Source organism: Taudactylus pleione, unplaced genomic scaffold (assembly GCF_031769625.1).
Source record: "Taudactylus pleione unplaced genomic scaffold, aTauple2 ptg000114l, whole genome shotgun sequence".
NCBI classification, from domain to species: domain Eukaryota; kingdom Metazoa; phylum Chordata; class Amphibia; order Anura; family Myobatrachidae; genus Taudactylus; species Taudactylus pleione.
This window is the reverse complement of record NW_028284516.1, coordinates 16,325,782-16,340,728: the sequence shown is the minus strand read 5'-3', so window position 1 is coordinate 16,340,728 and position 14,947 is coordinate 16,325,782. Positions and strand designations below refer to the sequence as shown.

Sequence of the window (14,947 nt, the reverse complement as noted above, 5' to 3'; positions counted from 1 at the left end):
ATATGGGGATATTTGAGGAATTAGGGGATACACATCCTAACTAGGGGTGAGCGGGTTCGGATTTCTGAAATCCGAACCCCCCCGAGCCCCCCCGATCCGAGTCCGATCCGAGTCAGGCTCGACTTTTCCCGCCTGACTCGGATTCTGAAATCGAGGCAAAACGTCATCTTCCCGCCTTCCGAGTCTCGCGGGTTTTGGATCCTATATAAGGTACCCACGTCGGCGCCATTTTCTCACTCGGCTGTGGACAGTGAAGAGGGAGGGTGGGAGTTAGGGCTGTGTAGTGTAGTGTAGTGTAGTGTAGTGCTGCTGTTGTCCACTACTTCAAAGTCCATAGGGGCTGGCTGTGTTGTGCTGTGCTGCTGTTGTTAATAGGGGCTGTGTCCACTACTTCATTCCTAACCCACTGTTCCATGCTCCTTCCTCACTGTTTACACCATTTGTGTCACTCCTGTCTGTCTGCCCCTCCCATTTAGAATGTAAGCTCTCAAAAGCAGAGCCCTCTTTCCCTTACTTATACTATTATCTACTCCTAACTTCCCCCAAGGCCACCTAACACTTGGTTGTTAACGCCCTGCTGCTTATTTGAGTGTTACAGTATGATTGCTAATGCAGCAGTGCTAATAAACCGGAATGAGTATGTAATGCCGGCAGTCGGGATGCCTCCTGTCAAAATATAGACAGCGGCATCCAGATGGTTAGTATCCCGACAGGGGTTGGGTAAGTATACTTACCCTCCTCCCCTTCTCCCCCTAATCCTCCCCACCCTGCACATTACCCCCCCCCCTCCCGAACTTAACCCCACTATGCTACCTGAACTTAGCCTCCCCCCGCCTAACAGCTAAGATGCCCCGGACTTACCTGGTTCGGGTTGGCACCTGTCTGTTCCGGCGTTTGTACTGTAAGTCACTGTTTTCTTGTTTGCTGATTAGTTTATGCACTTTGTAAGGCGCTGCGGAACCCTTGTTGCGCCATATAAATAAAGGAGGATAATAATAATACACAGTGAGTTAGACCTTTGTGGCAATTGTGTTCTTAAATCTGGAAACCTTTGTCTATAAAGTACATTTTATATTACTTTGGGGCCAGTGTATTATGAATGCTATGACTGGAATATAGTCTCATTGCATCCCTGTCAATGTCTGTACTTTTAGTAATAAAAGAATAAGCAGGTAATTAAATATAATTCCTTCTAGTAAACACAAATAAAAAAATGGTACTGTTCTCACCGCAATCCCATTGCCACACTAGCATGAATCATTCATCAACAACTGTTTCTACTCCATTCTATTTCATTTGCTAGCTTGGGGAACCACATTTTTGTAGAAGGATTAAAATAATACTTACTCAACAATAATTGAACAAAGCCTTCACAATACAGGTCTTTGTGCTGCGTGCTGAACCAAGTCTACAAGATCGGTTATGCCAGCTCAAGTTCAGTGATCTGCACAGCATGCTACTCACAAGGTATTTAAAATGTTCTGCCATTACTCTGAAAATCCTTGCTCCAAAAAGTAATGTTCTGCTAACTAAAAAATAAATAACAGATGCGCTAAAATGTCCATTTAACGTTGGTTTATTTTCATTCAATTCATTTTATGATTTCCACAATATTTCAACCGATGTGTTTAGACAAAATTTAAATGAATACAATAGTGCATTGTGCTGTGCAGACAGAAGTGAGAGATGTCAAATAGCTAAGGAATGCTGCAGCGATGTATGGAAGTGTTTTATGTTCTAGCTGTGATGTGTAATGAAGTAGCCTTCTGAACCGTCTGCACAGTAGCCTCATGTAGGCATGAGTGGGACAAAGTATCACTTCAAACTGTTAAATTGCATAATGATTTTTTTTCTATATTGTAATGGAGAGAACGGTCTTTATTTGATTCCATTACAGCTCTTTACTTATTACTTCAGCCACAGTTGCCACAAATGGGCATATAAAATAATGACACAATAGATGTACAGTGAAACAAGCTAATTTACTGATCAATAAATAATACATTTTACTGATCAATAAATAATAAATTGTTCTGTGCTAAATTAGGGCTGTCAGTTTTTCATGGAATGGGCTACATCCATTTTACATTTTTCTCATTAAGGGCCTGATTCAGAGTTAGGAGCAAATTAAACAATGGAGCAAAAAGGGAGCAATTTGCTCCTGAAATAAACCATGTTGCTAAGCAATGGGTGTAAATTCTACAAAAATGTGGTTCCCCAAGCTAGCAAATGAAATAGAATGGAGTAGAAACAGTTGTTGATGAATGATTCATGCTAGTGTGGCAATGGGATTGCGGTGAGAACAGTACCATTTTTTTATTTGTGTTTACTAGAAGGAATTATATTTAATTACCTGCTTATTCTTTTATTACTAAAAGTACAGACATTGACAGGGATGCAATGAGACTATATTCCAGTCATAGCATTCATAATACACTGGCCCCAAAGTAATATAAAATGTACACCCATAAGCAATGGGTGTAAATGCTTATTCTTTTGCATGCAGCGTAAATACTGGGCAACTTTGTTTTACATTGAACTTTAGAATTAAGCTAGGTCACACCCCTTCCCAACTCTAGATCTGTGTGCACATTGTGGGGTAAATTTACTAAAGTGAGAGTTTTTAGAAGTGAATTTTAGAAGAGATGTTGCCCATAGCAACCAATTAGATTCAACTTAACATTTAACTAGCACCTTCTAAAAGATAAGCTAGAATCTGATTGGTTGCTATGGGCAACATCTCTTCTAAAACTCACTTCTAAAAACTCTCACTTTAGTAAATTTACCCCTTTAAATCTACTCCAAATGCAGTGCAACATGGGTTTTGCCAGTGTGCAAATTGCTCCTTTTTTCATTTGCCCCTAAGTTTTACTGTAGAAATGCAAGGCGAGGGTTTAAAAATATGAAACAGGGAAGGAGCTAGTACAGAATAGGGGGCTGCTGACACATACAGTAAGGGGCAATATTTTAGCACAATGTGCATGGAATGGCTCGGGGATAGTCGTAAAGAAGATACTCCAGGTCCAATATCTTCATTCAGTTTACCTTGCACCCCATAGATGAATCCTTGCCAACTCTCCCTCATTGTCAGGGAGACTCCCTGAAGAGTCTAGTAATCTTCCTGATTCCACCTTTCCTCCATTATGAAGCTGCTTTATATACAAAAACACAGAGATATACTAATCATCCAATTTGAATGTATTTAATCTCTCTGCATTGATTATAAGGCACAATGATCCCTATGGCTACATGCAGTTTCTGAAAAGTATTAGTAAAATCTATTTGTTAATGAAAATGCACTAACTGCTTTTGGGCTCATTTACATTTGGCTATAAGTCAATTTTAAGACACACCTCTCAGATGTAGCTATACACGTCCACTGTAATGCACGTTCATAGATATATACATTCAAATGGGATGATTAGTATAATTTCCCAGCATTGGTTATTATAAGGCACAATGATCCCTTACATGCAGTTTCTGAAAAGTATTAGTGTGTTTTCATTAACAAGTAGATCTTACTAACTGCTCTGGGGCGCATTTACATTTGGATGTAAAATCAATCTTATGACACGCCCCTCAGATTTAGCAGTACACGCCCACTTTAACGCACACTCATAGGTGTTGCTTTCGCAATCTCCCTGTGCAAAACGAGCCTAGATTGCTTACTATATGGAACACACAGCCGGATATACAGTACAGTAGCGGTGATGTTTGGCGTCGCAATATGATTTTAATTGAATTGCCCTGTTACAGTATTCAGAGATGTAAAGCAGTTAGAGAACATTTGTTTATACATCATAGAGTATACAGATGTGTCCACATACTGTACACCGATCCTCAAATCGCAACTAATTGCCCTGTTCAACGTGCCATGGAATTTGTGCCTTGTCTGCGTCAAAACAATAATCCTATCTAGTAAATTATAAGCAAACCAAAATGAGGAAAAACCTATGTAATCTGTGTAAAAAGGGAAAAGACCGGTCCAATACAGGCTTGCCTACCCTCCCGATATTGCCGGGAGCCTCCCGAAAATTGTGTGCAGCTCCCGGCCCCCCCCCGCCCCCGAAAGGCAGGCAAACCTCCCGGAAGCCGCCCAATCCCCCCACGATTAATAGTTAAAACCCCGCAGTGGAGGGGGGCGGTGACGCGATTCACACTGAATCGCGTCATTTTGGCCCCGCCCTCTGCTCCACAATGCCTGTATTATCGGCATTGTGTAGCAGGGGTGGGGCCAAAATGACGCGCATGTGTGGCCCCACCCCATCACACCCACAAATGCCCGTGACCCTCCTGGCCACTCCCCCTTGTCCCGGCCACACATCGCGTCCTGCTGATCTGGCTGCTCCCTCCCGGAAAGGAGGGGCCAGAAAGTCAACAAGTATGGTCCAATACGAGTGACCTGCACCATGCATCACACACCTGCGTTCCATTCCGCCTATCCGCGTTACCACCCCAAACTCTCCGTGAATGTCAATCACACTGAGAATTAACAGTCATTGCGAGCAACTACAGTAATGGTCCTTGACAGATGCGCAGTGCAACTCATATGCATGCACAGACGGCCGAAAGTCGCTCAACTGCAAAAACATCGGTATAGCGTACAGAGGGCCTGATTCAGAGCCGCTCGTAAGCGGCCGCTCGTTCGCTCCAAGCGATGTTTGCCCAACTGCGCATGCATACGGATTTTAATACGTATGCGCGAACCAGTCAGTGCGGCGGAAAATCGTTTGTTCGCTAAATAGCAAATGCCTGCTATTTTGAGTGACAGAATGAGGCATATGTGGGTGGTAACAGGGGAAGGTGCTTAAAAACGGGGAGTGGAGATCCGAACGCAGGCGTGCTTAAAGGTCAAAACTGGCGTTTTAAGGGTGTGCATAATTAATACAGCAGCGTCATTGACCACGTCACTGGGTTATTTTATAGCCAGAACTGCTCGCAAAATTGTGGTAGCAAAAACCATCCACAAGAATAGCGAGCAGTTCATACCCTGGTCGATGTACTCGATTAATCTAATAAATAGCGGACATGATGTAGAATGCGAGCGGCCAGGGGGCGTATTTTTTCAAAAAAGGACCGCAAGTTTTGTTCGCTCGTTCAGACATAGAGGCGTGAACAGACCACAAAGAGCGAACGGTTCATTTGAATAGCCACCCCTATTTTCTGAACGAGCGAGCGCAAATAGCGTCCGGCTCTGAATCAGGCCCAGAATCAGGCCCTTAAAGAACTGTGTGAAGTAAGAGGCAAAATTGAGGAATAAATAGCCAAATTTAAGATAAAGTGCACAGTATGGGACTCGCTCCATATGATGCAAAAAGCATAGGTGTATAATGTTCCTGCATCAAGTGTATAAGTTGGGTGACAATACCAATGCTTAGCGACCCTATAGCGCTGACACTTTGGTGGCATTTATATTGTAAGGTTTCTGTTCATCATTAAAAGCAGAGCGAGCACTAGACTAGTGACAGGAAGAGAGAGATGCCTGTTCTCAGCTGTACATATGCCACTTAGTAGGAGGGAAGATGTGGACGTAATATAGTCCAGTGTTACCTTCACAATTTTTTTTTTTATGTTTCTTGTGACAGAATAAGGGAGAGGGTCTCTCCACCTGTAAGTACTAGTCCTTTAACTTGCCTATCATATAGGGGTAATTATGGGGGAAATAAGAGAAAGCAATTTTCATGGTTGGGGTAGATCACAATTCATGAAACTTCTTTTTACATTGGTTGTATTCATGGGTGCTGGAATTTGGGGGTAGCAAGGGGGCGGCTGCCCCCCCTCCAAACATTTCAAAGGCGCGGCGGCCGCGGACTATCAGAGCTGTGCAGCTTTATAGTAATAGGCTGCACAGCCCCTGCACCACATGGAGGAGGAGGTGTAATGTGCGGTCTTTAAGTTAAAACACAGCAAATTACACTTCCTCCTCTGTGTGGTGCAGGGGCTGTGCAGCCTATTACTATAAAGCACAGCCCCTGACAGTCCACGGCCGCTGCTTAGGTAAGATGGAGGGGAGCAGAGAGGAGAGAGAGGGGGAATGGGGGTGGTGCCGGAATGATTTTATGTTGCCCCCCCCTCCAGAATAAAATCATTCCGATGCCGCTGGTTGTATTATATAGGCAGAGCCAAAGATGAGCATGTTGTCACCCTCTGAGTGGCAACTCCGCCAGCAATATTTACAAAGGCTCCACCAGATTTTATAAAGTCTTGGTGACAAATGTAACAGAATGGATTTGCAGGAGCCAGCAAGAGAGTCATTATTTTAACTAGGGATGTGCGCCGGACCATTTTTGCCGGATTTGGATTTGGATTTGGTTCTAATTCGTCGTCCGGCTTTGGATTTGGATTTGGATTTGCCAAACTGCGGTGACTGGCTTTGGCTTTGGATTTGGATTTGGATTTTTTTACAAAAATTGACAAAAAAAGCTAAAATCACATAAATTGGTCTTTTTTTTCTTCCTAGAGTATTATTAACCTCAATAACATTAATTTCCAGTCAATTTAGACCATATCACAGCTTATAATATTGTTTTCAACATTATTGGCCAAAGGTTGCAGTGAGCTGACTGGTTACTAAGCGACAAAGCAGCGGCACAACGACACAGACACCACAGTATAAAGCACATCTATGACACATTGCCACACAGCAGTGGCAGAAATGAAAAGTAGTGCACCCACCCAGTGGGGTACGGCCAGCAGAGTCACAGTACTTGTTTACAAAGTGGGCTACGGCCCTAGGAGTCACAGTGCACAATCTTATTAGCATTACACCGCACATAGGGCCTGATTCACATTACACCATAAAGTAGTGTCTCTTATTTATGTTACGACACACAGTAGTGCCCCTTTTACACAATGCCCACAGTAGTGACCCTTTTACACAATGCCCACAGTAGCGGTGTCCCTTACACAATGTCCCCCAGCAGTGGTGCCCCCTATGCAGTCCCCTTAGTAGTACGGTCCACTATGCAGTGCCCCCAGTTGAATGCTCCCCAGCAGTATGCCCCCCATTAGCAGGCCCCCCCAGTAGTATGTCCCCCATTAGCAGGCCCCCCCAGTAGTATGCCCCCCATTAGCATGCCACCCAGTAGTATGCCCCCCCAGTAGTATGGCTCCCCCAGTAGTATGGCTCCCCCAGTAGCAGGCCCCCCCAGTAGTAGGCTGCTCCAGTAGTAGCCCCCCCTGTAGTATGGGGCCCCCCCTGTAGTATGGGCCCCCCCTGTAGTATGGCTCCCCCAGTAGTATGGCTCCCCCAGTAGCAGGCCCCCCCAGTAGCAGGCCCCCCCAGTAGTATTGGCCCCCCCTGTAGTATGGCCCCCCTGTAGTGGGCCCCCCCTGTAGTATGGCCCCCCCTGTAGTAGGCCCCCCCAGTAGTATGGCCCCCCCCAGTAGCAGGCCCCTCAGTAGTATGGCCCCCCCAGTAGCAGACCCCCCCCAGTAGTATAGCCCCCCCCAGTAGCAGGCCCCCCCCAGTAGTATAGCCCCCCCCAGTAGCAGGCCCCTCTGTAGTATGGCCCCCCAGTAGTATAGCCCCCCAGTAGTATAGCCCTGCCCAGTAGCAGACCCCCCCCAGTAGTGCAGACCCCCCCAGTAGTATAGCCCCCCCCCAGTAGCAGGCCCCTCTGTAGTATGGCCCCCCAATAGTGCAGATCCCCCCCAGTAGTATGGCCCCCCCAGTAGCAGACCCCCCCCAGTAGTATAGCCCCCCCAGTAGCAGGCCCCTCTGTAGTATGGCCCCCCCAGTAGTATTGCCTCCCCCAGTAGCAGACCCCCCCCAGTAGTGCAGACCCCCCCCAGTAGTATAGCCCCCCCAGTAGCAGGCCCCTCTGTAGTATGGCCCCCCCAGTAGTATAGCCCCCCCCCAGTAGTGCAGACCCCCCCCCCCCAGTAGCGCCCCCGGACCTTTGACAAGTAAAAAAATAAAAAAAATAAAACTTACCTGTATCCCCGCTCCCGCGCCGTCCGCTCTGTCACACGCTGAGGAGGGAGCCGGAAGACGGAGCTCATGTGTGAGCTCCAGCCGGCTCCCTCCGTGCAGCAGCCAATGAGAGTCTGTGTGACTCTCATTGGCTGCTGTAACAAACACACAGCTGCCGCTGGCGGCTGTGTGTCTGTGTCTGTGTAGGGCAGAGCGCTATCACTGCGCTCTGCCCTACACGCGAGGAGACCTGATGTCGGATTCTCTAGTGAGAATCCGACATCAGGCGGCCGCCGTTCGGCCCCGAACGGGGATCCGAGTCAGGCGGTGAACACCCGAACAGGGTTCGGGTGGACTCGGATCCCCAATGTTCGGAGCGGTTCGGATTCCACAGAATCCGAACCGCTCATCTCTAATTTTAACCACTTAACTGACATTGTACTTCAGCTGACAAGGTGCGACCGCACCCCCTGGCTGTGTTTTTGAACAGAAAATTTGTTCTACACATGTGCAGAACGGATCTTTTCTGACTACCCGGACTTTCCTGCGGACCTGGCAATTTCTGACCGGTTTTGCTAGAAAATTCGTCAGTTAAGTGGTTAAGCAGCAATTTGTTTAAAGGCAAAATCAAGTGTGTTACTGGAATCATGCTGGCGCTGGTTCCCACAGATCACGGACTATTAGATTTTGGCCCTTGGAGTTAGGTAAATTCAAGAAATCTCTGAACAGCATTGGTAATGGCACATACTGTAGGTATGGGATGACAATTATTGAAAATATTACCCCTACCTACAGTACTGTACTATAACGGACATCTATTTTTAACACTCATCACAAACTCATGAATAGGCAGAGGTGTAGTAGGTATCAAATCCCGACAGCGGCAGCCCGACAATGGTGAAAATCCCAATCGGCAAAAGGCAAGTATCACTAACCTAATTCTACCCCCTAACCCTCACCTCCCCCCCCCCAAATGCCTAACCCTAAACCCCCCCTAAGTGCCTTAACCTAACCCCCCTTCCCACAAGCCTAAACCTCCCGGGGGGTGCCTAACCCTAACCTCCCCCCGGGGGTGCCTAACCTTAATCCCACCTTCCCCTTGGCTAAACCTAACCCGGCGTCGTACTAATGACAAGCGTTGAAAACTCGACGCCTGTCAGTATCCATACGATGGAATACCAACGCCCGGCATACCGAACATAGGTAAGCCGGGTGCGGACAGCTGCAGGGGGGGGGCTCCCGGGGGGATTTAGGGTTGGGCACCCCCCCGGGAGGTTTAGGCTGTCCGCGCCCGGCTTACCTTCGTTCAGTATGCTGGGCGTCGGTCTTCCGGCGTATGGATACTGACAGGCTTCGAGTTTTCAATGCTTGTCGTTCGTACCACGCCGGGATTAGAGAGTCGGGAAGCCGGCGGTCAGCATTTAGACCATCGGCTACCTGCCTACATCCCATAGGTAGAATGGATGGGATGCAGAAAGTTTTGGGCACAAGTTATTAAGAAATAAATATACAACGATTTTATAACTGTTTGTACACTGTGTGCATTACCATATTTTAACACATAGGTGTAGCTATTGTAGCGAATAGGAATATAAGGAGTTGACAGACTGACAGTAAGAATGGCACATACTGTATTTCCAAATGAATGCATGTTATCATAAAGTTCAGTCAGTTATGCTATCCAAATAAGATATCCACCTGAAATAATGAGAAAACTTGCGAATGTCTGAAAAAGAAATGCATCTCTCATATATAGGGGCATACTGTATGTATCAAAACTTGATCAGATAAAATTGTGAGAGAAAAAGTATTAACCAATCAGCTCCTTTGTGTCATTTTTCAAACACAACCTATAAAATGTAAGTTAGAAGCTAATTGGTTGGTGATTTATATCTCACAATTGTACCTCATCAAGCTTTGATATAGTCTTTATACAGTATGAGTGTTACACTTTTTTAATAGTCTCTGATAAAAGCGTACATTATACTGTATACAAACAGTGACCGCAGTCATTTTGTGGGCTCTATGGATATTCATTAGAATACAGTCTGTTAATTAACAAGCAAGTTGTGATGTTGCTAGCTCCTAGTAAATTTGTCGGCTAATTCAATGATAGCAACCTGATACACTTTAGGAACTGCATGTACAACCCCTAATGCCATTCAATGGAATGGCCGATATATCGCGAGCACATCGGCGGGTGTGTACCCCCGATATGTCTGAACGACGTTGTTCACAGACAAATCACATCACCTGTCCAGCACAGCAGATGGCCAATGCGCCAATATATCGGAGAATCTGCTGGTGTGTACCGGCGGACCGCCCGTACACTTGCTGCAGAGACTGACGTCACAGCAAGCGGCTGCCCACCCATTTGTGACATCAGGGCGATATGTCTAGTTACCGATCGGCAAGTCTGTATGGCCTACCTGATCGGCTTCTGTGTCGGCGGATCTGCCCGTTGGCGGATCCTTCGGCACAGTGTGTACCCACCTTAACCTGCAAAAGGGCTGCATGTTATCCTTAATCTTAGTTAGTTTAAAACAATACATTTAATCAAAGAAAGAGCCAATTATCTTTAATAACATATCAGCAAGTATTTTAATGAAAGATATACAATTGTTACAAGCAACTGTATAACAAAGAACTTCTAAAATAGTGGTTCATCCTAAAAAATGGCTGCCTCCATGGTGTATAGTCAATGGCTACTAAAATGAAACATTGTAAAATTACTGTTTGTCGCATTGACTAACCTGTGCCAGCACACGTGTGCACACACACGGACACATATACAGAACACACACACCATTGATTAATGTAGTGAATGACAAATAAATAAAAAAAATTACAACTTTTTTAACACATATTTATTACAATTATCTCTGACAAAATACTACATTGAAGCATGTATAATTACAAGAATATGCCTAACAAAGTTTACAAATATACTAATCTGAAAGAAACACAACATGTCGAGAGATTTACAAAAACAAACCCATTAACAACGATTTCTAGCTTTAAAAAAAAAAAAACATTTATTTTTTTTCCCACCATAGATGTGTCTTATAAGTGACAGTTTTGTACCAACATGTGGTAAAATTCTTGATAACTATAATTTTCCAATGAAAAGTGAATAGACTGTATACTAAAACTGAATGCATATTAATTGCATTATAAACTATTATGCTGTACACTTCCTGGCCTGCAGGAATATTTGCCAGGCGATTTAAAAAAAAAAACAACAAAGTAATAACTTTTTATAGATTCATTTCATTCAAAATAAAAAATACATAACAAAGGCACAATCCTACTCAAATATAAACAATATTTACACAATATAAATCCCAACATTATAATATTTTTATACGAAATAGCAGCAAAAAATGATCCACTGCATGTAGAAATATTAAATTTTTCAACATTATTTTACCTACTTTAAGACCAAAATATGTGTTGTTTTATTATTTTATTTTAAACCTAATATAAATAAATTAATGGAGATCATCAATTTGAAATGTGGCTACAGCATGGGAGGGAGTTTAGGCAGCAGACAGTCATTTGCGAAGCTGTGAAATGCTGGTCCATGGCACAAATGCAGTTTTGTGATGTCATGTGCCATTTTCTCTTTTATAGTTTAGTCCATGGCTGAGTGCAGGCCTGGCCTACCTGTGGCTCTCCAGCTGTTGTGAAACTACAAGTTCCAGCATGCATTACCCGCTGGAGAGCCACAGGTTGGCCAGGTCTAGCTCAGTGCATGTCCAGCTAGGGGACCACCCTGTATTAGTTTTCATTTTGTGGGACATGATATTTAGATGGATTCAAAGAATAAAAAGTATTTTTGATGTGTTCCTAGGAATGAAAAAGTCGCTTTTACTGAAGAGATTTTATGAGGATAGCTCCAATGAGTAGAATATGGTCTTCTGGGGATGTATGTGCATACTTGATGATTTTTCTGCCCACTCCTACGGAAAGAGGCAACTACGGTAGGTTGGCCTAAAGGAGGGTGTGGTGGCCGCATAGGAGGGCTGTGCGGGGAGGGGCCTCATGTCATCATGACCTTGCCCCCTTCTATACAGTGCCGAGATCATAGGCATTGGTATTGTGGGGGGCAGATCTACGATGACGATGAAGGCGGTCATACATACAGATTCCGCAGGTATGTACTAGGCAATTTGGAGCATTTGAGTAAATACGATGATGATAGGCCCAAGTTTTTCCCAACTTGTAAATGACTATCAAGTAAGGCCCAAATCTATGTATAACTTTTCAAATTGAATGTAATTTGAAATGTGCGCAATACTAGAGTATATAAACCTTGATCAAGTGGAAATCTCTAGTTTTATTTATGGAGATTAATATGTTGTCATTGGCAAATGGTACGTGGCACTATACTATCCTACTAAACTAAAGAATCATATTTTTATATGTTTCTAAAAGGATCAGCAGCCTACTGCCAATACTCATTATTCTCTCATTATCATGCCAACCATACATATCTAAAGGGCCTGTGGAAATTCACATTTTCACCTACAGCCCTAAGAATGGTGCTACCATTATCATTTCCAGTTTTATGTATTTTTTCAATTTAAAATATTGGTTCAGTCCAATAACAGTCATCATCCACAATACTGTGAAAAACAGGTACACGCTAAAATTGATGAAGGTTTCTGTATTTGCATTAAAAAATTCAATGCCCATTTTCACTGTTCGTGTTCCTGCATCTGATCATTTACAAAAATGTGAAATGTGCAGTGAAAAACTAGCGATGGACCCATTCCATGTAAGTGTAGCTAGGTTTCCACTGAGGAGAATGGAGGTTACAGACTCAGATAACATTTGAGGAGGAGCAAAAGTCTGTAAAGGCTGCGGGAGATGCAGTGGGTAAAATACATGGATGACGCATGGATGCACCTCTTTTTGCGGAGCAGTGGAGGGATGAGATTTCCTATTGCATAGTGAGATAATTGAAAGGAGATAAATGGTGGAAAAGGCACATTGTAACAGACGTTCCTCGTGGTGTTGAAGGGTGGACTCCATTTACAGTACCGCATCGCAAAAAGACGTGCATGTTACTGGTGGTTTTTGCAGCCCCTCCTGTACTTTTAATTAGATCTATTTTTTGTCTCCATGTTGTACTTCAGCGAGGAAGCCATTACCAGCAGAACAACGAGCAATCAAGAGGTTTTCCTGCCCTACTGGTTATATCACAGTCAAATATTATCATAAAAAGTGTCATTCCTAACCTCAGCAAGAGGTGTCTGTTTTAATTTTAACACGGTTATTATAACTAGTGTGCGCTATCTACAAACTCACATCAGAAAAAAAATGAACTTGGTTTTCTTATCTGTTGTTGGAACTCCAAGCAATGTAATAAAATGCTTTTATACACATTAAACCGCCATGTGTAATAAGCTCAGTCACTGCATCCCCTCTCATAATTAATTTAAACCATGAATGAGGATAAACCAAGTAGTATTTTAGGAGAAAAAAAAATAAATTACTTTATTGAAATGGCTGGTACAGTAGTAGTGGGGCGGAATCTAGACGTGCACCTTGATATGTCGTGCAGACCATGAAAAGCCAAGGCATTTTGAAGCGCACATTGTAAATTACCTCTTATATTTCTGTTGTACGGTAGGACTAACCAACTGTTCATAGGTTTATATTAGCCTAATGCTACTAATGTTAGAGTGCATCCATTATTCCAATGTAATATATGAATGTTCCTTTCCCATTTATAACAAAATGTACTCAATGTCACGTTTTTAAAATATCAAAATTATTGATTTGCATTTTCAGCCCGACTATGACACAGACCTGGAGAACAATAGTACTGCACATTCTGATAAAGGAAATATAGTTTAAATATACCAGTGGAACCACATAGCTTGAATGCTGAACAAGATCAGGTACAGTGAGAATTAATACAATTCTAAATATATAATACCTCTTAGTCTTTACAAGTTACTCCGTATTTCATACGGCCAAATCTAACTAGGATCCAAAAAGCATATTATATTAAAATGGTACAAGAAGAATACATCTTTATACAAACTTTAAAATGTTTATTCCTTGATTTCTGAAATTTTCAAGTATTTTTCTTTGGGATGATTTCAGATGACAGCGAATATTCTGAATGCCTTGCTACCCATTGGGTTATGTAAGCTGCAAAGCAAATAAAATACAGTATTAATAATATAGCTAGTAGAAGATATACAGTAATTATTGCTTTTTGGATAGGAATCAAACTTTTATTAATTATTTCTTAGTATATTATGATATTGATTCAAAGATGGGGGGGATGAACGAGAAAATCCTAGCACTGAGGATCACTGACTCTCACTACAATGCAAAGAAACTAGGCGTGGATAGGACAGGCACCATATCCTGACATTGTTCTAAACCATGGGGAGATTTATCAAACCTTCTGAAGCATTGACAAGTGGAAACATACCCTATAGCAACCAATCATCAGCTAGCTGGCATTTACCAAGTGCAGACTGTAAAATGATAGGTAGAAGATGATCAACTCATGCTTGCAGACTCTCCCGCATAGCCCGGGAGGCTCCTGAAAATCAGGTTGTGCTCCCGGTCCAACGGAGGAGAGGGCAAGTCTTCCAGACTGGCCACCACCCCCCGCACTTACCTGACAAAAGTGGGCAGTCCGGAGGGGTCCGATGAAGCAACCCTACACAATTATCTCAGCATTGTGTAACGGGAGGAGGGCCACAATTACATGATCGCACTGCCACGCCCACACAACCACCCACCATTGCCGTCGCCACATCCCCTGCAGTGCCGACCTGGCTGCCCCCAGCCAGAAAGTCGCCAAGCCTGGATGAACTCCACTTTTTGCAACAGTGGTTCTCAACATCAACACTTTTTTAAATGTTCGTCTTTGGTGTACTGGTTAAAACTTACCTGAGCTTGGTGTCAGGTCAATATTTTGAAAATGACCTGTAAATCACCTTTGAGTCCAAACCTTCATATTCGGGTTTAAAGTCTTGTTTTTGGTACTAGAGCCCCTCCTGC

The 14,947-nt window shown here is 43.6% G+C and overlaps 1 protein-coding gene across 1 annotated transcript in view; it reads right to left on the bottom strand.

Annotated features, from left to right (window-relative positions):
- Window positions 1-10,668: 10,668 nt before the first annotated feature.
- Window positions 10,669-14,947, bottom strand: part of CRISPLD1 (cysteine rich secretory protein LCCL domain containing 1) — a 115,582-nt gene continuing 111,303 nt past the window's right edge. Inside the window, exon 15 of the mRNA XM_088471558.1 lies at window positions 10,669-14,080. Within this exon, the coding sequence (XP_088327684.1) occupies window positions 14,029-14,080 (52 nt within the window). The 3' untranslated portion in view covers window positions 10,669-14,028. The remainder of the gene's footprint in view (window positions 14,081-14,947) is intronic.